At 38.9% G+C, this 22,494-nt stretch overlaps 1 protein-coding gene and 1 long non-coding RNA gene across 2 annotated transcripts; one reads left to right on the top strand and one right to left on the bottom strand.

Moving 5' to 3' along the window:
• Positions 1-96: 96 nt before the first annotated feature.
• On the bottom strand, positions 97-3,986 carry LOC136253374 (uncharacterized). Its single transcript, XR_010700105.1, has 3 exons — positions 3,783-3,986; positions 1,132-1,248; positions 97-286 (listed from the first exon to the last, which is right to left on the bottom strand). It is a non-coding gene; the product is annotated as an uncharacterized lncRNA (long non-coding RNA).
• A 16,019-nt stretch (positions 3,987-20,005) lies between these two features.
• LOC136253755 (uncharacterized) lies at positions 20,006-21,478 on the top strand. Its single transcript, XM_066046413.1, has 2 exons — positions 20,006-20,140; positions 21,242-21,478. The coding sequence occupies exons 1-2, from the start codon at positions 20,006-20,008 to the stop codon at positions 21,476-21,478; spliced, it is 372 nt and encodes a 123-aa protein (XP_065902485.1).
• The last annotated feature ends 1,016 nt before the right edge of the window (positions 21,479-22,494 follow it).

Genomic DNA, 22,494 nt, shown 5'->3' with positions numbered 1-22,494 from the left:
ATTAAGACTTACAACTGTAATGCAATAAGTTGATATCTTTATTATAGTAATAGCAAGATAGTGATGAAGTTAAACACTTTTTTAGGGTAACTTAAAATCATATTAGAGAATGGATGGCATGGATGCTGTTTAATACACATTGACAATGAATGCTGTATACAACACATGAAATATAGTATGTACATATGTATATTAACTCTATTCTTGTATGAATCCCATCTTTGAGTTTTGGACACACATCATACATATCTTCACAGTAGTGTTTTTTAAATACTTGATGGGATTTCTGTAAATAAAAACCATGTTTCAATCACCAGTGCAAAAACTTCACAAGTAAATGACTTAGCCCCAGAGACTTTTACCAATTATAAAAATTCACATCTCTTGCAAGCAGGCTGCAGTACACACACACATTGACAAAAAAATCCCTGAACAGTGTTGTATACGAACCTCACAAACAATTATACTTGCATGCACTATGCCAGAGCTTATGATAAGAATTCTCTGTTGTCCTGCCACAATGTCCTGACAAACCAAAATCGGCCGGACAATTGCCAAAATTGACTGGACATTTGCCAAAATTGACTGGACATGAGATGAATGCCCAACATGTCTACTGTAGCATAGCAAACAAACATTATAGTGGTAAGACATCACATGCCTTACTGCAGCTGTTATGTGGTTAAAGCACACCAGTGGGTTGGCAATGGTACATTTATGGTCACTCCCTTGGGTTGTAAGAATGTATACTATCTCCTGGCAACCAAGTGAATGTTATTGTTGATAGCATGCCAGCTCAGCCCTTAGGCTCCTTCTTTATGCTTTGATGGGACACTGTGTCCGGACAAATTGCATTATGGTCAGACATCTATGCAATTTGACCGGATTTTGTCCGGTGTCCGGACGTTATCATAAGCTCTGCTATGCTTATGTCTACTGAGCTACAAGGACTTATAATATAGTACCTCATTAAAAAGTCAGACCAGGAGCCCCATTAATGGACTAGAAATTGACCAATACTAACCCTTGACAATTTTGTAATACAAATACCAATATGTACGTAACTTTGTCTGACAATACCAGTCTTATAGCTTTTCCAGATATAACTTCCCAACCCTTTAATGAACCTACTTGAAACTTAGCCACACTATTGTGGTGACTACTCTACACTGGTCACTGGATGAGGTACTCTTCTTATCATATAGATGCCATCCACACAAATTATCAGACAACAAACAAGACCTGCAGCTACATAATATGTACAAAATAAAAATTAAGACACATATGATATTGTACTGCAGAGTATATATGACCTGCTGAGTGATAACCTGACCTGTTTGCATAGTTTCGTTTTTGAGATAAATGCCATTGAAATACATTAGGTAAAAAACGTTTGCTTTTTACACATGTTTTATTCGCTTCAGTAAACAGTGAAAGAAGACCTGAATTGAGAATTCTGATATAGAAGTGCCTCTGCAATCAATCCAGTCACCATGGAAAATATGAATGATTCCTGCTTACAAATATACTGTAGGGAAACCATGCACCACGCTATCGCAAATTGACACCTTGGACTATCATCAGCAAAAAGAAATGGGACACAAAGGAGGACAAACGTAAGTCCATGATGCATGCATTGTATGTACTGTGGTATGCCAAAAGGCACGTCTTAGGATGAAGCGATGCCGAAAAGTGAGAAAATCAAGTTCATAGCGTTAGCTGTTATCAAGTTACGCTTGCCTGAAGGCAGGCAGTACAAAATTCCATTGAATTATCTTTTTTAATCTCATAACAATCTATTGGAGACATTTAGGGCACTTTTGGGTTTGGTTATAGCTAACCAATACTGCCTAGGTACTAGCATGGCATTGTGAAGCTGGTTTTTGGGTGATATTGTTGGCCAGAAAAACCCAAACCTCAAAAATTAATATAGGGATCCAAGCGATAAAAAGTAGTGAAATGAGATCAATGATGGTATTACGACATAGCTCTGTGAGAAAATCCCTACATTGGCATGTTATAACAATTATTTTCTTCAATGCCAAAGTAGGTATTTTCCCACAGAGCTTTGTTGCAATACCATCAATTCATCTCCTTTTTCACAACTTTTTTATCACTTGGATCCCTACTTCATTTTCAAATTAATAATCTTTAAATGTACTACTTTTTATAGCTACAGCTATAGTCTGTTCACATTTACCTGAGTCCTCATTTCTTGTTAGGAACTCTTGTTGCATGGGCCAGCTGCCCAAAGATTATGCAAGGGCTATAAACTGACCCAGGTTTAAAGTACTTCACAGGACAAGTTATCATTTGTCAAAACATGAAGGCTATAAGACTGGTTTTGTCACATACAAGTACTAATTCAACTCTAGTGTCTATAATACGTATTTCCGTGCCTGTAAATTCTCCAGTTATAGTACCCTGCGCACTTGGCTGCATGGATTGCAAGGCTATATCACATGTTTCTGTGCCTGGCTATTGATAAGTATTTCAAATCTTCTGCTGTTACTTTAGTTTTACGTCAAACCATTTTTCAAATGCTAAACTTTAACATAAACCATATACTACAATGCAATATATCCCATGTGATTTATATTATACTCAGCCAACATTGCACATAATTTTTCCTAGAGTATTAGTTTTACCCTTCTTGCCAAGAGTGCTAATCAATGGTAGGCTAAAATCGCTGGACTATGGGAGAAAAAAATTATGTGCAATATTGGCTGAGTATGGGAGACAGTGTGTCACTAACAGGCATTCATGTTATACCCTACTACTGTATATACGTAACCATAGAAAGGCATAATGCGATGCATACAACACCCGAACATAACATCAATTGTAAGCATACCTAACAATGTAGCTAGAAACTACTCAAGCATCACTGTCACAATGAACTAATACATGCCATCATGGTTTAGAGGCATTTTCACTAGGCCATGTCCATGAATGGGAATATGCACGTGATTACCACTGACAATCAGGGCCGCCCAGAGAAATTAAGGGGCCCAGGGCAAAGAGTTAAAGTGGGGCCCTTCACCCAAGTTGTAAGGTGAAGACCCAAAAAAAAAAAAAAAAAAAGGTCACAACCTGTTGGCAATGACAACAACTACCCAGCACCAACCATATCTCCTTGTCTATAAGCTTGCTACACTGCTCCTCTGAAGAATACTGTGACTGCTCTATTAGAGTATTTAGATCTGACTGCTCTATTAGAGTATATCGATCTTTTAAACAGGTATTCAGGGGGCCCTTCGTGGGGCCTCCTGGGGCCCCTTTCAGGCTGGGGCCCGGGGCAAAATGCCCCAGTTGCCCCCCCCCCCCCCCCCCTGTGGGCGGCCCTGCTGACAATATTTGGAATCCAGCATTTTTATAGCTTCTTGTACATCACAAACCACAACACCTTGTCATTATGTCATACACGTATATGAATACACTTTCTATAGGGCATATAAGAGTAGGATATCCTACTCAGAACATAATATATTAACTCTTGTTGCTAACTTTCCTTGAGGTAGCTGTGGGGATCGAGTCTGGGGACTTGTCTTTACCAGAGAAGTGCTACTGCATTTGTATTAATTGAACACATGCACCACTTAGCAACTTTGATCACAACCCAATTAATACATGCATTGATAAATGGTACAATTTGTTGGGATGTGTGGGAATTTACACCACCATTCAGTAAATGGGAAATGTAATTTTCAATGTCACAAGCCCCCAACTCAAGTGGTTGTATTGGGATTAGATCTAGTACGATATTAAACTATAAAACTCACGTGAACAGATCATCTTGTCACAAAGTGAAAACATCAGATTCACTATATAGATTTGCGATAGTAGCAGTAGCCAGGGCCATAGATAGCCAATAACACAACCACACTGTAAAAAGAACAAACGAGCGAAAGTAGTAAGGAACGCGCAGTGCCTTACAGTCGTATGCTTTGCGTCATTTCCGGACCTCAGATCGTGTGAAAATAGAAAACCCCGTCTTGATAATAATAATAATAATAATGCTTTACAGAATAATAATTCTGAGGGTTTACCAGTGACCTACACTGATAACCTAACATACATTAGACTACAACAATTTTGATACTGAAATTTGATTGGCTGAAAACGTGGTCTCTAAATCTCGTAGAGCCACGCTCATGTCCAATAGAGACCACGCTCTGAGGCGATACGAAGCACGATAATTACGCGCCTGTAACATTGGCAACGCATGGGCGTTTAAATGGCTAGTAACAGCCGTACTGGAGGTGTAATGGGCTTGTTTGTACTAATCAACACTACATTACTTGCTTACAAGCAGCTGTCGAGGCACAACAACAGCAACAATGAGTTGTAGTCCAGTCGCTGAGTCCAGTACTTCGATACATAGCACGTGCCTGTAACATTGGCAACGCATGGGCGTTTAAATGGGTAGCAACGGCTACGCTGAGGTCCCGCCATATCATGTAGGAAGGTGTAGAAGGCTTGTTTCTAGTAATTAGCCATACATTTCTTGTTTACAAGCAGCTGTTAACTCAAGATACAATAACGAGTTGTAGTCTAAATAAGTTAGACGTCAAGAACCACTGGGTTCTACGCGATTTAGAAAACCCTCAGGCCCTTAGTAGCGTCCTCGCTGCGCTCGGGCGCTACAGCCCAGGGCCTTCGAGTTTTCTAAACCCCGTAGAACCCTGGTTCTTGACGTCTAACTATTATTTAAAAAGTAACTATACACTAACAACATAAACCATGATATTGCACCCGACGATTGTATGGAGTAAAAATCGAGCAATTTTCCTGTATCACTGGTAGGGTTTCCACCGTCAAAATTCAAAGGTTTAATTTTAAAAATATAAACCTCCGAGAATGTTTAGCTATCAATGAGAAGTGAAAAATCACAAACGCTCGGACTTAGTATTAAAGTTACATTGCGTAGTGCCTAATTACCAAAAACAACAAATGTGACGAAATATGGTCACGTGAGTTTTTTTACGAATCAACACTTCCTCTCGCACCTCCCTGCCCTCTATCCATCCGACTTTGCTGTTGAAAGGATTAAAGAAATACATTTGATAGGTAAAGCTGTATAGGTTATGTTGTATAAGCGGTACTAGTAATGTTGATTAAAGTTCTAAACATGGCCGGGTCATGGGTAGTCTATGTCATTCGCATAGCCAGCCCTGGTTTTCGCTGGTCATTTGGTCGGGAACCTTTCTTGCTCTGTAAGGCAAAGATAAGGTTGCTAACTCTGCTAGATTACCCCGTGAGTGCATTTACGTTGTTGTTTCATTTAAAGCCCACTGCCCTGGCTGACTGGCCATCTAAAATGATTTTACTAAGCTACTGCATCATGTTGTAATTACTTTATGATTGTATATAGATGGCTGAAAAAGATTCCAAGTGTAGAACAGTTTCAGCCGCCTGGTAGAAGATGATTGCAAGAAGAAGTTCAGAAAGTTGCATCTGAAAAGGACTCGGAAATAGTAAAAGTAGAATTTGTAATTACGACATATCCAGAACTTAAGCCCTTTTTAGAGATGGCTGTATTGCTACTTGAAGGAGTGTATGAGGTTAACAATTGTAATGCTACGTAACTACAGTAGCTAAAATAATGATGTGACTTTATAGAACAGTGATTGTAGAACAGTGGTTGTAACTTTACATGTCATATAGTGTGGTGACTCGTATACAGGCACTGCCTCTACTGGTACTTAATAATACTATAATATTAAGGAGGGACATAGGTAGCAGTGATTGCACAGTGTGGAAAGCACCCGGCACTGAAACATGAAGCATGAGCCCTCTAGGAGGTCAGGAGTTCATGCCCTGAAATTGGCTTCCTGAAATTGAATTTAGACAGAAAACCAGCATGCAATTTTGGAGACAGTTTATAGCTAACTGAAGTATTGTTGATAGTACAAATCAATACTTATAGCTAACTGCATGAGACCTATGACGTAGTCGTAGATCATCATCAACATAATTAAGTTTCACAATATATTCAATGTGTTATTTGCAGATAGCATCTCAGGAGCTAAATGCAGACCATTTAATGTCTATTCAACTCCACACTGAACTGGCCTCCTGGAGGTATTTTCTTTATCTCCAGAGATTTCCTAGGTTGCAATGTAGGTCATGGAAGGAGTTGACAACTGTACATGTGCGTAGAATAGGCACTCAGACCATAAACATGTCACATGGCTACTTATAATTGCATTATGCACTTCTAACTGTTCTCTTTAAAAACGTGACTGCTCTATTAAAGTACATGAATATTCTATTAGAGTATCTTGACCACCAACTCTATAGCCTTCCAATGTTGATCCTGTTACTAATAGGTAGCAGTCATCAAAGAATATAGGATTGAATATATCATCATACACTTTACCATAAAAGTTCGAATTTTGTTCACAAAGCCTAATGCACAACTAAAAACTTCTGATGCGAGGGCACTGGCCCACTTGCCCCCCACCCTCCTGAGATAAATTACAATATAATTAAGTCTCCACAACATATAAAAAGTTACAAATAATTATAACATGGAAGGATGAGTTACAAGATAAGTCTTCAGAATATATAAAAGTTACAAATAATGACAACGTGAATCATTACAAGATAACCAAGTCTCCAGAATAAAAATCTTCTTTAATTTCTTCAAGTGTGAATTGGTATTCGCCATCTTCATTATAACAAATTAAGACTTCTTTTTTATTAATGCTGACAACAACTCCTTCATACCATTTTAGATCATCATTTTCTTCAAATCTATGTTTTATGTGAATGCCTTTTAGGAGCAATGGCTTTGTAAAAATTGTGTACAACTGTTGATGAACCTGTGCATGTTCTTTTCTGCGTACTGCTACTGGTTTAGTACTAATAACAGTTGCTAAGTCCTTTAAAAGATCTTGTATTGGTCTTAGCTTGCCATTTGAAGATAACTTTAATTTTATTCCTTTCTGATTGTACACCAATGTTCTCAGCAGCTTTTGTGTTTTGACCATTTCTCTAAGTTCAGTGTCCTGAACAGGTTTAGGAATAGACAACGAGGTAACATTTGCTACTAAACAATTTAACTCTGTGACTGTAGTTATCAAATGGTGAGATTTAATAGATTCTACTTTCTTTTCTTTTTTTGCTCTTTTAGCATGTGCCAATTTAATTGTTTCACTTCTCTGGTGTAGTTTTCTTTCAAACACATATTTAGAAGCTTCTCTGGACTCTTGTAAAACTGCTTTCCGTTGTTCTTGAGCGAGAACTAAAAGTGCTTTCTTCTGTTCCTCACCTTGATCTTTTAACCACTTCATTGTATTGTTGAAAGAAAACTCTATCATAGTAGAACGTGTTGATTGTGCCATGTTTGGAAGGATTTTGTTCAGCCAATCATTTAAGCCAAATGCGCTCTCGGATCTGTCATTGTGTGGCTGAAGTTTAGAAAGTACTGAGTGTACGTGTGAGTCTGGGTTGTGGTATTGGCCACCCGGTAAGTGATCTTTCATATATTGTTGTAGTTTAAGGTGCATTGCTTTGCTTACAGCACTGACTAACGGAAGAAGTGCAGCTTCATCGCTATCACAGCTTTCATACAGTACTTGTCGTACACAAATGTATTTTTCATGTAATCTGTGGTTAAATTTTTTAGATTCACCATACAACAAGGACTCACTTGTGAATACCTGCACATTAGAATCAAGAAATACTTCTGGTTCAGTGATTACAGTACTGAAAAAATTAAGCAGTTCTTCATAGTGGGATCTCATGTCAATAGCTGTTTTCTTCATGTCACTTGATTTGACTAGAATCATTAAGTCTGCATACACTTTATCAAACATTAATCCCTCCAGTCTTAAATTGGTTAAAAGCAAGGAGTCATGAAGTTTCTGGAGACAAGTAAGTTCCAGTCGATTAAGTTCCTTAATCAACTTTTGCTCCTCTAAAAATGCAATAAACGCCTTACAAAGAAAATACAATCTCCCAGCATTGCAAGATGTTACGTAGTAGCGATTTCCTATCTGGCGTTCTAAGACTACCTTCTGAGCAGATAGGTAGTAGTTTTGTTCATCTCCAATGGTTTCCCTCGTTTTGGCCTCTAGAAAGACCCGAAATACTGATGCACCATGACAATACTCAGGAGTACCCAAGTGGCCGAACAGTTTTGCAAGCTCTTTAACAAATAAATCAATATCACGAATCAAATTTCTGTTGCTTATCGGTCCTGTTTTATTTCCAACATCTTCATAGGTTTTACTTCCAACATCTTCGTAGGTTTTACCTCCAACATCTTCATATGTTTTACCTCCAACATCTTCGTAGGTTTTACCTCCAACATCTTCGTAGGTTTTACCTCCAACATCTTCATATGTTTTACCTCCAACATCTTCGTAGTCAGATTCAGAACTACAACTAGAAGACAATGTGGCTTCTTCTTTATTACAAAGATGATCAGTAAAGTTAGCTGCTGCCTTGACTTGAGCGGTACGTAGATTCACACCCAGATGCATTGCACATTTATTTTCAACTATTTTATGTCCAGCTTCTTTTTCCAATAGATGTGATAGTTTTGTTTGTGTGGAGGCAGAATCTGATGTTGAAGAAACAATGTGACTGACTTTAAAGTCTTGGTTATTGCTAGGAAATGCTTTAGCAGCAACACTACCAGTTTTCGTGAGCTCAGCCTTGAGAGCATCTAGGGTAGTCTGTGATGCACCATCTGGAACATCGTGCACTCCGAATACTATTCCGTTAATTAAAAAAGCAACTTTCTTTTGCTGCATTAAGGTCGTACCATCACTATTTAAACACCACTGATCGCTTTTCATCAACTCACTCGCTTTCTGTGCTTGGCTAATGGTTGGCATTTCCTGGCTGCGCATATAAGCAGCACAAGACTTTCCCGGTAAGCGGAGTTGACTGTCATTGACAGATGGAATGAGGTGACTGATGACATTTGTTACCACTGCTCGTATCTTTGAAGGGGAAATGTGCATGGCTAGTAGTGTGTAATACAATTCCCTGACATTAGCATTGCACTTTCTAGCAGTAAAGGTGCTCACTTCACTCCCAAGGCTGAGTTTCTGGATCTGTTCTTGTAGAATCTTCACTTCAGCATGGTGTCTAGCAAGTTCCCCATCTAACTGTTCACACAGTTCTTCTTTCTCGCTTTCAAGAACATCGATTAACTCATCACGGCTGCGGATCGCTCTCTTTAGCTCTCTAATCTCACCATTACACTCCTGAACTAGGCTTCTAGTGTCACTTAAAGCATTCTGTAGCTCTTCAATTCTCTTCATTTTCGATTTGTCAGCTCTTTTGAAGCATTTTATAACGTCTTGTAGAATTCTAATTCGGTTTTTGGCGCGTCCTTCGCGTCGTTTCACATTGTGGGGAACGAAATAACCCACATCGGGTTCCTATTTGCAATATACTGTCATTCAACAGATTGTTTTTATGTTTATGGAACTTACCTTTGGTTTCATTAGCTTACTGCAGCTCATTCCCGCCAAAATTAGAAATACTCTCACGTGACCATATTTTGTCTGAAACATTACGCTTCGCTGCGTAACTACGAATCGTTTTTAACCGCATTTGTTTGTGGATTTGTGTTTGTTTTTAGTTTGTCAATACTCCTGCACAGCGTTAACTAAGAAGTATTGACTTTGAATTTTCAAAGTGGAAACCCTATCACTGGTAATCTTGCATACTCCTACTCCCTGCAGTCCATTTCCTATTGAGTAATTTCACTATCAGATGAGTATATGAATTTGTCATGCCTCTACTTATGAAAGATCCCATGGCTTTCCTATTTTTATGGGTACTGCACCCACGAAATCTCTACAGTGCCATGAAATTCCGATATGCATATGCATTTCATGGCCTATGAAACAAATCATGAAATGACACTTCATGTTAAATTCACGATTTAACTTTGATGGCATGGTTGTCATAAGCATTTCATGGTGTAATGCTCTGGTATAGTGTGTTGACTACAGTATGCATCTGCATTAGTTGAGGGGTCAGTAGCTAAGTATTTAGGCCACATAAACTTAATTATTAGTTTCTCATCCTCCTGTACTCCAGTGCGGGAGGACAGATTTTGTTTTATTTTTACTAACTAGATAGCTGAATTAGCTAGCTAAAATAACTCAAAATGCAATTTTCTTAGACTGCTCTAGTAAGGTACATATCAACTATAATAGTTGCTAATTGGCCTCCCTTAGCCACCAGTGGGGTTAAAAATCCTTGATGAGGTAAGAAAAACAGCGATGCAGGCAGGGATGAGAAACCAATAATTAAATTTATGCAGCCTTAGCACCAAAATCTGGAGTGAAAGATTTCAAGAATTGACCTATGAGATTTAGAGCTTGTTGCTGACCCCTCGGCAGTAGTTGCAACTGATCACACAAGCTGTGATAGATGCGATTGTTATTAAAATGCTGTGTCAATTTCATTGCCCTGTCGAACTAGTGATTTTTCTGTGTGACTATGAAATCAATTCTAAGAAGGAATTCAACAAAACCATCTATGACATGTCTACATTTCATGGCAGTTCCTCGTGGCTATATTGATCTGCATAATACGTATGTCAGGTTTCTTAACAGAGTAACAGTATCTTAAACAGCAATTTGTATTATTGTTACAATAACCACTGTTTGTCACTTTTCTAGCATTTTTTACAGTCTACAAAAGGGTGGAAACATGCTATCAACAATAGTTAGTATGTGGTTGTGCTATGCAATATACTGTGCTTATTTTGTACTGATACAGAGTCTGAACTGCAGTGGACAATATTGAACGTGATGTTCCGAGGTAGTATCAAGCAAACTCATTTCGGTTCATGGCTACTAAATAACAGTTATTGTATTTGTCTATAATGTATGGTGTGCATATATGTTAATTTGTTCATGATTGATACTGGCGACTCCAGGTTTAAATGCTACTTTCAGTGTGACATGGGTACATCAATTCGATATCCAGTGGACCAACTGTTTTGTTATATCCATGTAGGCTCTTGATTCACTACTGTACGCACCAATATAAAATTACGTTGATGCCTTACATATAGTGTGCTTCACTACTACAGCTTCATTTTGCTTCCACTACTGTCTCCCTTACTGCGTCTAAATAAAATGACCTACTCAACCAAGTAGAGGATGGCTATACACCAGTGACTGTGACTTCAGGGCAATACATTGAGCTGCTGGATCACATGTATTGTTGGCTAATGCCACATCTGAATTTGAGCTGATGCATGTTTGCACTGCATTACCATAACATTAATCTCTTATGCTGTATAGTAGCTTGCTGTTTCTTCTCCCAGTACTATGACAAAACTTCACAAATCAACATAACGAAATGACTTCAAACTGAGTTTCAAACCACAACTTAGGAAATAGTTTTAGCTTCTATAAAACAAAGCACTGCACTTTACTAATGGTTTCAAGTATTCTCTTATAAATTGTGTTCAACAAGGAGTTTTTGTTTCTTTGTAAAAACTCCACAAGTGTGAATAGCCATGAGTCTCGGAACTTCTTTACGCGCTAGGTTGAGATTTTAGGGTGTGTTATGCTATTTTCCTTTATCAGTTACTCACGTATTAGTGCTGGGCTCATTTGAAGAAGGTTGTACATCAATAGAGAGAACTGCCTGTGCTATGGAAGAAACAAAGGAGCTTGTGCATCTAGTAACCAGGCAGAGGAAGTGTAAAGACCATAACGAGGATTGGACATGACGTCACTATTGTTTTGATCGTGCTTTGCCAATCCTTTGTAAGTATAGTATCTGTGTTCACATCAACCAAGCATTCACCTGTGGGTATATGTTTCTGATGTTAAAATTACAGTATGCCCTGTTTTGGGCAGCTTTTTTTTACGTGTTGGTGTACACAGCAAAAATAGTGTTCCAATACTACCTATACGAACTCCGTATTTAGTTAGTATTGTAATTCAATAGTCTCTATAATGAGAGAAAATGATCAATAAATATTACAGTGCTATTCAGTATTGGGGCCTGTGGTAGTTCCAACAATAAAACATAGACGGAATAAATGCAGGCAGTGTTTATATATATATATATATATATATATTATGAATTATGCTGCGGTAATAGTATTGGGGGTGGTGGGTGTGTAGACTTCTTATGTACATACATATTCTTACTTACTTACTTACTAGTACTTTATAGTGTCCAGCATGTATATATATATATATATATATATATATCTAATCCAAAACAGCCAAGCTGTAAAAAAAGTGTGCGGCCCTCAGAAAGGCTATGGTGAAAAAAGATGTGAAATCCAAGGTGGCGGCCAAGAAATGGCTGTGATGGTAGGTTAATGGTAAAAATTTTAATAATGACAATTCAGGTAAATTTTGTGAAGCAGCACAAAAATTCACCTGAATTGTCGTTATTAAAATTTTTACCATTAACCTACCATCACAGCCATTTCTTGGCCGCCACCTTGGATTTCACATCTTTTTTCACCATAGCCTTTCTGAGGGCCGCACACTTTTTTTACAGCTTGGCTGTTTTGGATTAGATTTCATTTCTTTTTGTATTTGTATACCCCAAAGCTGGCCTATGGCTAGCTTTAGGACTTTTTTAACCTATGTTTTTTTTCTTTACTACAGGAAGAAGAAAAGATGAAGTAGATGTACTTTAAATATTTTATCAGTAAATGTACAAATTATATATATAATACATATGTGACCGGATTTGCGAAAAGGGGCCTTCCACACATATCCAATTTGCCAACTTTGACAATTGATAACTTCAGATTGGAAAGAGCTATTGCCTTGACATTTGGGCAGTGGTGATTTCTTTGCAGCTGAACTCTCCACATGATGGTTTCTTTGTAGCTGAACTCTCTAAAAGGTAATTTCTTCTAGCTGATCTCTCTACAGGGAGATTTGTTTGTAGCTGAACTATCTACAAGGTAACTTCTTCTAGCTGATCTCTCTACAGGGTGATTTGTTCATAGCTAAATTCTGTACAGGTGATGTGTTTGCAGCTGAGCTCTTTACAAAATGGTTTCTTTGTAGCTGAACTCTCTACAAAGTAACTTCTTCTAACTGATCTTTCTACAGGGTGATTTTTGTTTGTAGCTGAACTATCTACAAGGTAATTTCTTCTAGCTGATCTCTCTACAGGATGATTTGTTTGTAGCTGAATTCTGTATAGGTGATTTGTTTGCAGCTGAGCTCTTTACAGAATGGTTTCTTTGTAGCTGAACTCTCTAAAAGGTAACTTCTTCTAACTGATCTTTCTACAGGGTGATTTGTTTGTAGCTGAACTATCTACAAGGTAATATCTTCTAGGTTATCTCTCTACAAGGTGATTTGTTTGTAGCTGAATTCTGTACAGGTGATTTGTTTGCAGCTGAGCTCTTTACAGAATGGTTTCTTTGTAGCTGAACTCTCTACAAGGTAATTTCTTCTAGCTGATCTCTCTACAGGGTGATTTGTTTGTAGCTGAATTCTGTACAGGTGATTTGTTTGCAGCTGAGCTCTTTACAGAATGGTTTCTTTGTAGCTGAACTCTCTACAAGGTACTTTCTTCTAGCTGATCTCTCTACAGGGTGATTTGTTCGTAGCTGAATTCTGTACAGGTGATTTGTTTGCAGCTGAGCTCTTTACAGAATGGTTTCATTGTAGCTGAACTATCTACAAGGCAACTTCTTCTAGCTGATCTCTCTACAGGATGATTTGTTCGTAGCTGAATTCTGTACAGGTGATTTGTTTGCAGCTGAGCTCTTTACAAAATGGTTTCTTTGTAGCTGAACTCTCTACAAAGTAACTTCTTCTAACTGATCTTTCTACAGGGTGATTTGTTTGTAGCTGAACTATCTACTAGGTAATTTCTTCTAGCTGATCTCTCTACAGGGTGATCTGTTTGTAGCTGAATTCTGTACAGGTGATTTGTTTGCAGCTGAGCTCTTTACAGAATGGTTTCTTTGTAGCTGAACTCTCTAAAAGGTAACTTCTTCTAACTGATCTTTCTACAGGGTGATTTGTTTGTAGCTGAACTATCTACAAGGTAATATCTTCTAGGTTATCTCTCTACAAGGTGATTTGTTTGTAGCTGAATTCTGTACAGGTGATTTGTTTGCAGCTGAGCTCTTTACAGAATGGTTTCTTTGTAGCTGAACTCTCTACAAGGTAATTTCTTCTAGCTGATCTCTCTACAGGGTGATTTGTTTGTAGCTGAATTCTGTACAGGTGATTTGTTTGCAGCTGAGCTCTTTACAGAATGGTTTCTTTGTAGCTGAACTCTCTACAAGGTAATTTCTTCTAGCTGATCTCTCTACAGGGTGATTTGTTCGTAGCTGAATTCTGTACAGGTGATTTGTTTGCAGCTGAGCTCTTTACAGAATGGTTTCATTGTAGCTGAACTATCTACAAGGCAACTTCTTCTAGCTGATCTCTCTACAGGATGATTTGTTCGTAGCTGAATTCTGTACAGGTGATTTGTTTGCAGCTGAGCTCTTTACAAAATGGTTTCTTTGTAGCTGAACTCTCTACAAAGTAACTTCTTCTAACTGATCTTTCTACAGGGTGATTTGTTTGTAGCTGAACTATCTACTAGGTAATTTCTTCTAGCTGATCTCTCTACAGGGTGATCTGTTTGTAGCTGAATTCTGTACAGGTGATTTGTTTGCAGCTGAGCTCTTTACAGAATGGTTTCTTTGTAGCTGAACTCTCTAAAAGGTAACTTCTTCTAACTGATCTTTCTACAGGGCAATTTGTTTGTGGCAGAAGTTTATACAGGGTGATTTCTTTGCAGCTGAACTCTCTACATGGTGGTTTCTTTCTAGCTGAACTCTCTACAAAGTAATTTCTTCTAGCTGTTCTCTCTACAGGGTGATTTATTTGTAGCTGAATTCTTTACAGGTGATTTGTTTGCAGCTGAGCTCTTTACAGAATGGTTTCATTGTAGCTGAACTATCTACAAGGCAACTTCTTCTAGCTGATCTCTCTACAGGGTGATTTGTTCGTAGCTGAATTCTGTACAGGTGATTTGTTTGCAGCTGAGCTCTTTACAAAATGGTTTCTTTGTAGCTGAACTCTCTACAAAGTAACTTCTTCTAACTGATCTTTCTACAGGGTGATTTGTTTGTAGCTGAACTATCTACTAGGTAATTTCTTCTAGCTGATCTCTCTACAGGGTGATTTGTTTGTAGCTGAATTCTGTACAGGTGATTTGTTTGCAGCTGAGCTCTTTACAGAATGGTTTCTTTGTAGCTGAACTCTCTACAAGGTAATTTCTTCTAGCTGATCTCTCTACAGGGTGATTTGTTTGTAGCTGAATTCTGTACAGGTGATTTGTTTGCAGCTGAGCTCTTTACAGAATGGTTTCTTTGTAGCTGAACTCTCTACAAGGTAATTTCTTCTAGCTGATCTCTCTACAGGGTGATTTGTTCGTAGCTGAATTCTGTACAGGTGATTTGTTTGCAGCTGAGCTCTTTACAGAATGGTTTCATTGTAGCTGAACTATCTACAAGGCAACTTCTTCTAGCTGATCTCTCTACAGGATGATTTGTTCGTAGCTGAATTCTGTACAGGTGATTTGTTTGCAGCTGAGCTCTTTACAAAATGGTTTCTTTGTAGCTGAACTCTCTACAAAGTAACTTCTTCTAACTGATCTTTCTACAGGGTGATTTGTTTGTAGCTGAACTATCTACTAGGTAATTTCTTCTAGCTGATCTCTCTACAGGGTGATCTGTTTGTAGCTGAATTCTGTACAGGTGATTTGTTTGCAGCTGAGCTCTTTACAGAATGGTTTCTTTGTAGCTGAACTCTCTAAAAGGTAACTTCTTCTAACTGATCTTTCTACAGGGCAATTTGTTTGTGGCAGAAGTTTATACAGGGTGATTTCTTTGCAGCTGAACTCTCTACATGGTGGTTTCTTTCTAGCTGAACTCTCTACAAAGTAATTTCTTCTAGCTGTTCTCTCTACAGGGTGATTTATTTGTAGCTGAATTCTTTACAGGTGATTTGTTTGCAGCTGAGCTCTTTACAGAATGGTTTCATTGTAGCTGAACTATCTACAAGGCAACTTCTTCTAGCTGATCTCTCTACAGGGTGATTTGTTCGTAGCTGAATTCTGTACAGGTGATTTGTTTGCAGCTGAGCTCTTTACAAAATGGTTTCTTTGTAGCTGAACTCTCTACAAAGTAACTTCTTCTAACTGATCTTTCTACAGGGTGATTTGTTTGTAGCTGAACTATCTACTAGGTAATTTCTTCTAGCTGATCTCTCTACAGGGTGATTTGTTTGTAGCTGAATTCTGTACAGGTGATTTGTTTGCAGCTGAGCTCTTTACAGAATGGTTTCTTTGTAGCTGAACTCTCTAAAAGGTAACTTCTTCTAACTGATCTTTCTACAGGGCAATTTGTTTGTGGCAGAAGTTTATACAGGGTGATTTCTTTGCAGCTGAACTCTCTACATGGTGGTTTCTTTCTAGCTGAACTCTCTACAAAGTAACTTCTTCTAACTGATCTTTCTACAGGGTGATTTGTTTGTAGCTGAACTCTCTAAAAGGTAACTTCTTCTAACTGATCTTTCTACAGGGCAATTTGTTTGTGGCAGAAGTTTATACAGGGTGATTTCTTTGCAGCTGAACTCTCTACATGGTGGTTTCTTTCTAGCTGAACTCTCTACAAAGTAATTTCTTCTAGCTGTTCTCTCTACAGGGTGATTTATTTGTAGCTGAATTCTTTACAGGTGATTTGTTTGCAGCTGAGCTCTTTACAGAATGGTTTCATTGTAGCTGAACTATCTACAAGGAAACTTCTTCTAGCTGACCTCTCTACAGGGTGATTTGTTCGTAGCTGAATTCTGTACAGGTGATTTGTTTGCAGCTGAGCTCTTTACAAAATGGTTTCTTTGTAGCTGAACTCTCTACAAAGTAACTTCTTCTAACTGATCTTTCTACAGGGTGATTTGTTTGTAGCTGAACTATCTACTAGGTAATTTCTTCTAGCTGATCTCTCTACAGGGTGATTTGTTTGTAGCTGAATTCTGTACAGGTGATTTGTTTGCAGCTGAGCTCTTTACAGAATGGTTTCTTTGTAGCTGAACTCTCTAAAAGGTAACTTCTTCTAACTGATCTTTCTACAGGGCAATTTGTTTGTGGCAGAAGTTTATACAGGGTGATTTCTTTGCAGCTGAACTCTCTACATGGTGGTTTCTTTCTAGCTGAACTCTCTACAAAGTAACTTCTTCTAACTGATCTTTCTACAGGGTGATTTGTTTGTAGCTGAACTCTCTAAAAGGTAACTTCTTCTAACTGATCTTTCTACAGGGCAATTTGTTTGTGGCAGAAGTTTATACAGGGTGATTTCTTTGCAGCTGAACTCTCTACATGGTGGTTTCTTTCTAGCTGAACTCTCTACAAAGTAATTTCTTCTAGCTGTTCTCTCTACAGGGTGATTTATTTGTAGCTGAATTCTTTACAGGTGATTTGTTTGCAGCTGAGCTCTTTACAGAATGGTTTCTTTGTAGCTGAACTCTCTAAAAGGTAACTTCTTCTAACTGATCTTTCTACAGGGCAATTTGTTTGTGGCAGAAGTTTATACAGGGTGATTTCTTTGCAGCTGAGCTCTCTACATGGTGGTTTCTTTCTAGCTGAACTCTCTACAAAGTAATTTCTTCTAGCTGTTCTCTCTACAGGGTGATTTATTTGTAGCTGAATTCTTTACAGGTGATTTGTTTGCAGCTGAGCTCTTTACAGAATGGTTTCTTTGTAGCTGAACTCTCTAAAAGGTAACTTCTTCTAACTGATCTTTCTACAGGGCAATTTGTTTGTGGCAGAAGTTTATACAGGGTGATTTCTTTGCAGCTGAACTCTCTACATGGTGGTTTCTTTCTAGCTGAACTCTCTACAAAGTAATTTCTTCTAGCTGTTCTCTCTACAGGGTGATTTATTTGTAGCTGAATTCTTTACAGGTGATTTGTTTGCAGCTGAGCTCTTTACAGAATGGTTTCATTGTAGCTGAACTATCTACAAGGCAACTTCTTCTAGCTGATCTCTCTACAGGGTGATTTGTTCGTAGCTGAATTCTGTACAGGTGATTTGTTTGCAGCTGAGCTCTTTACAAAATGGTTTCTTTGTAGCTGAACTCTCTACAAAGTAACTTCTTCTAACTGATCTTTCTACAGGGTGATTTGTTTGTAGCTGAACTATCTACTAGGTAATTTCTTCTAGCTGATCTCTCTACAGGGTGATTTGTTTGTAGCTGAATTCTGTACAGGTGATTTGTTTGCAGCTGAGCTCTTTACAGAATGGTTTCTTTGTAGCTGAACTCTCTAAAAGGTAACTTCTTCTAACTGATCTTTCTACAGGGCAATTTGTTTGTGGCAGAAGTTTATACAGGGTGATTTCTTTGCAGCTGAACTCTCTACATGGTGGTTTCTTTCTAGCTGAACTCTCTACAAAGTAATTTCTTCTAGCTGTTCTCTCTACAGGGTGATTTATTTGTAGCTGAATTCTTTACAGGTGATTTGTTTGCAGCTGAGCTCTTTAAAGAATGGTTTCTTTGTAGCTGAACTCTCTACAAGGTAACTTCTTCTAGCTGATGTCTCTACAAGGTCACTAGTTTGTAGCTGAGCTCTCTACATGGTGGTTTTTTTGTAACTGAACGCTCTACAACGTGACCTCTTCTAGCTGATCTTTCTACTGGGTGATTTGTTTGAAGCAGAACTCTCTACAAGGTAACTTCTTCTAGCTGATCTCCCTACAGGGAGATTTGTTTGTAGCTGAACTCTCTACATGATGGTTTTTTTGTAGCTGAACTCTCTGCAAGGTAACTTCTTCTATTGATCTCTCCACAGGGTGGTTTCTTTGTAGCTGAACTGTACAAGGTGATTTTTTCTAGCTGAACTATCTCTTTCCATAGTTGCATGAACTCCCTACAATGTAACTTCTTCTAGCTGATCTCTCTACAGGGTGACTTGTGTGTAGCTGATCTCTATACAGGTTTCTTATTTCTAGCTGATCTCTTGAATTCTCTTCAGTGTGACTGCTCTATTAGGATGACTGCTCTATTAGAGTATCTCGATCTCGCACTTGCCGCACCAAGTTGGATTTCGTGTTATAACTCCGTGGCTTTAAGTCTGATTCTTCTACACCATTGATGAGCCTTTCTAAGATGATTACTCCATCTGTACAACGATTTTCAAAGCATTACCCCAAGCGGTGTATCTGGTAGGTGTGGCAAGCAGTCGTTTATTTATCAGCTGATCTCGATTGCGTAATTGTTACACACTGTTGGTTTGTTCGTTGTATCTTCCTGGTTTTTAGCTCGATTTCTTTCAAACCACAAAAGGTTTGAGGTTCAATAGTTAACCTATTCACCCACCGATTTGCAGCTTCTTCCCATACGCGGTTTGCCCTGTAGGTGTGACAACATATTGGTGTTATTTTTCGTGAATAATCGCTCATAACTCTTTTCCTGTTTATCATATTCCAGCCAAAGTTGGTACCGAGATGCGCCTTTATACCCCCCTTCTGTGTGCCAAATTTCAAGGCAATAGGATATGGCGTTCGAGTTTTATTGCAGTTTTTGTAAGTGTGCGACAAGAAAAAGAAAAAGAAGAAGAAGAAGAAAACGAAGAAACTGAGCCAATTTTTGAAGTCGCATATCTCGGGAACGCTTGAAGCGATTTCGCTCAAAATTGGAATGTGGAGTGCTGCAGTTGGAGGTCATGTCCACAGCAAAAATCGTCTTGTTTCATCAAGGAAGCACAGAGCTACGGAGGTGCGAAAATTGCGTTTTCTTTCTTCCTGTCAATATACTCACGGGTGTTACGCGCCGGCTCCTTGGGCCGCACGACACACTACCGTGTGTCTTGATATATACACAAATCTTATATATAATTACATATATAGGAGTATAAAATGGAGTAAGAAAACCAGAAGTTCAATTTGGGCTCCCCATGGACCCTCCTTATGCTTAAATAACTCCTACAGCAAGTGAAGAAGAGCAAGACTTCCCAGTCCTACAAGGCTTCCCCAGCTCATGGCAGACCATACCACAAAGTCATGGCCATTGAACTTTGCCAAACCTCCACTCATGGCTTTCATAGTATCTGAAAAGGCGGCTGGAGGTTGTCAGAATAGGGCAGCCAGATCTGAAGAAAAGATAGAGTGGAATGTGATACGTCAGCAATCCAGAAAACATTAGTTTGCTATTGTGTGCATGGAAGCCAGATCATCTCACATATACAGTAAATTTGTCTAGGCCTAATCATCACAGTAGACAGGTGTACATTAAGTTTCTCAATTGAGGAATTTATAGTTTATAATTCAGGGGCGTAGCCAGGATTTTTTGAAGGGGGGTTCCAGCACCAGCATTGAGTTACTAGAAGCAGGGGTGTGGGGCGCAGCCCCCAGCTGCTGAGAGACTTTCAATATTTTAATAAATCAAAACTCAGCAAATTACTATATTTTATGCAAAAAGTACCTTAATTATGATGCATTAAGTGCCCCAGGGATGAAGGTAGTACTAGATAAAGTCACCTAGTGGAACAGACAGCATAACACATAGAGACACATATAGTAATCTGTAAGTGATGGTTATATCTCACTGTGGTATAGGAGCCATGAATCCACTGATACAAATGACAATCAAAACAATATAGCTAACTATACAAATATGCATAGCATGAATTAATTTTGCATAACAAAAGTGATAAATTACTGGAGCTCTATATCTTTAAACACTGCACACCAAAGCTATAGTAGTATAAGGTCATGCTAAGTTTTGCATTTAATGTTGGAATGTCTGAAAAACTTCATATGGACATGGATATTTACATGCATGTTCTATTAGAGTATACCTGAGTGCTCTATTAGAGTATATCGATCTTTTTAACAAGTTTTGAAGAGGGCTCATGTTACCTCTGTAAATCCTTCCCTGAGAGATGAATGTAAGTTTTATCAACTCACTCATTTTGTCCTGCCGCACTAAATGGTGTGTTAGGATCCTGCTTGCAGAGTTTACAGGGGGGTTCCTGAACCCCCCGGAACCCCCCTCCCTACGTCCCAGTAATTGGTGACTAGGATGTTATAAAAATGGATTAAACATATGTCTTTTTAGTGGTTTCCATAATAAATTAACAAATTCAAAATAATTCCCTTGTAAAGTTAGTGATAAACAAAGCATATACATCAGATTAAATCATTTGCATGTGTGTGGCATAGAGTGACACCACTAGAATACATTACAATGAACATGATAGTATTTTGTTCATAGAATATTATAATACATTTAAATTACATTACTGAAAGGCTGTGGACACTGGAGACACCACTATCGAGCTACAACTCTGCTGCTGCTGCTGCTGCTGCTGCTGCTGCTGCTGCTGCTGCTGCTGCTGCTGCTGCTGCTGCTGCTGCTGCTGCTGCTGCTGCTGCTGCTTCTCCTGCTGCTGCCTCTTCCTTAGAAGTCATGACCAAGGTCATGACACTAGCGCATGCACTAATTAATTAGAATACACTTATGATACATGTGTACTAGCAGTGATACAACGTGATAGGGGCTATTCTTGTAACGTAGATGTTTTCCTTTGTTGCTTTAGCACTAGTGTTACAGCTGCAGGGATGAGCCAGTAATTACTCTTAGCGGTAGCTAGTAGTCTGGGGCGGGTGGCGCCAGACTAGGTAGCTAGGTGGCACCACCAGGCAAGGTGATGGGGCTATGCAAATAATCTGGTTCATCACTACAACTCTAACGCTAGCGTTAAGTACTTAAGCAACAAAGGAAAACATGTACGCTACAACAATAGCCTCTGTCACGCTTTATCACTGCGAATACACATGCATCGTAAGTGTATTCTAATTGATTAGTGCATGCGCTAATGTCACGACTTGTAAGAAAGAGCCAGCAGCAGTACAGTTGTAGCTCGATAGTGGTGTCTCCAGTGTTGCAAGAGATGGATAATTCCTGGATTGTTGTTTAAAAGCTGTTTCTAGCTCAGTCCGCGAGTCCAATCCAACAGCAGTCCAGTCCGCGAGTCCAGTCCAGTCCGTGGAATAAAGTAGGCCGAGGGTGGGGGGTGGCGGGATGGCGGGGTGGGAAAGGGGTTAGACCTCAAAGTGGAGGCAGACCACGATTGGAGACCAGAGACCAGATTAAATGGCTGTTCTGGCTCTTTAGTGGTTGATATGTAGCAAAATCCACAGAAAACTCTGTTTTTTTAAATTGATTAATTTTTTTAACCCGGGCTTGATGGACTGCCCTTTCCTACCACCCCCAGCACAGATTGCAAGTGCTGGACAACTGAACAGAAAACTGAAACGTCTGGCCAACAATCAACATTGTCAGGCTGTCCACCAGTAAACCACTGATTCTTGCCAAGCGATGTCCTTCACAAGGCCTAAAACCGCCATTCGAGCTCTACACACACCCCAGAGAAGACGTCTGCTGATACCAGTTTGAGTGGTACTGAGTGTCAAAACTACTAGTACGATAGCGTAGCTATCCACTGGTGGTATTGATAAGTGTAA

This window comes from Dysidea avara, chromosome 4, assembly GCF_963678975.1.
Source record: "Dysidea avara chromosome 4, odDysAvar1.4, whole genome shotgun sequence".
NCBI lineage: Eukaryota > Metazoa > Porifera > Demospongiae > Dictyoceratida > Dysideidae > Dysidea > Dysidea avara.
Note: the sequence above shows the minus strand (reverse complement) of the source record. Positions and strands in the feature narration are given on the sequence as shown.

What these genes read in the sequence shown, in the direction of transcription:
- LOC136253755 (XM_066046413.1), top strand. Translation starts at nt 20,006, where the DNA reads ATGGCAGACCATACCACAAAGTCATGGCCATTGAACTTTGCCAAACCT. An exon ending in AAGAAAAGATAGAGTGGAAT is followed by an intron (nt 20,141 to 21,241) that starts GTGATACGTCAG and finishes TTTTGTTCATAG; the next exon opens with AATATTATAATACATTTAAA.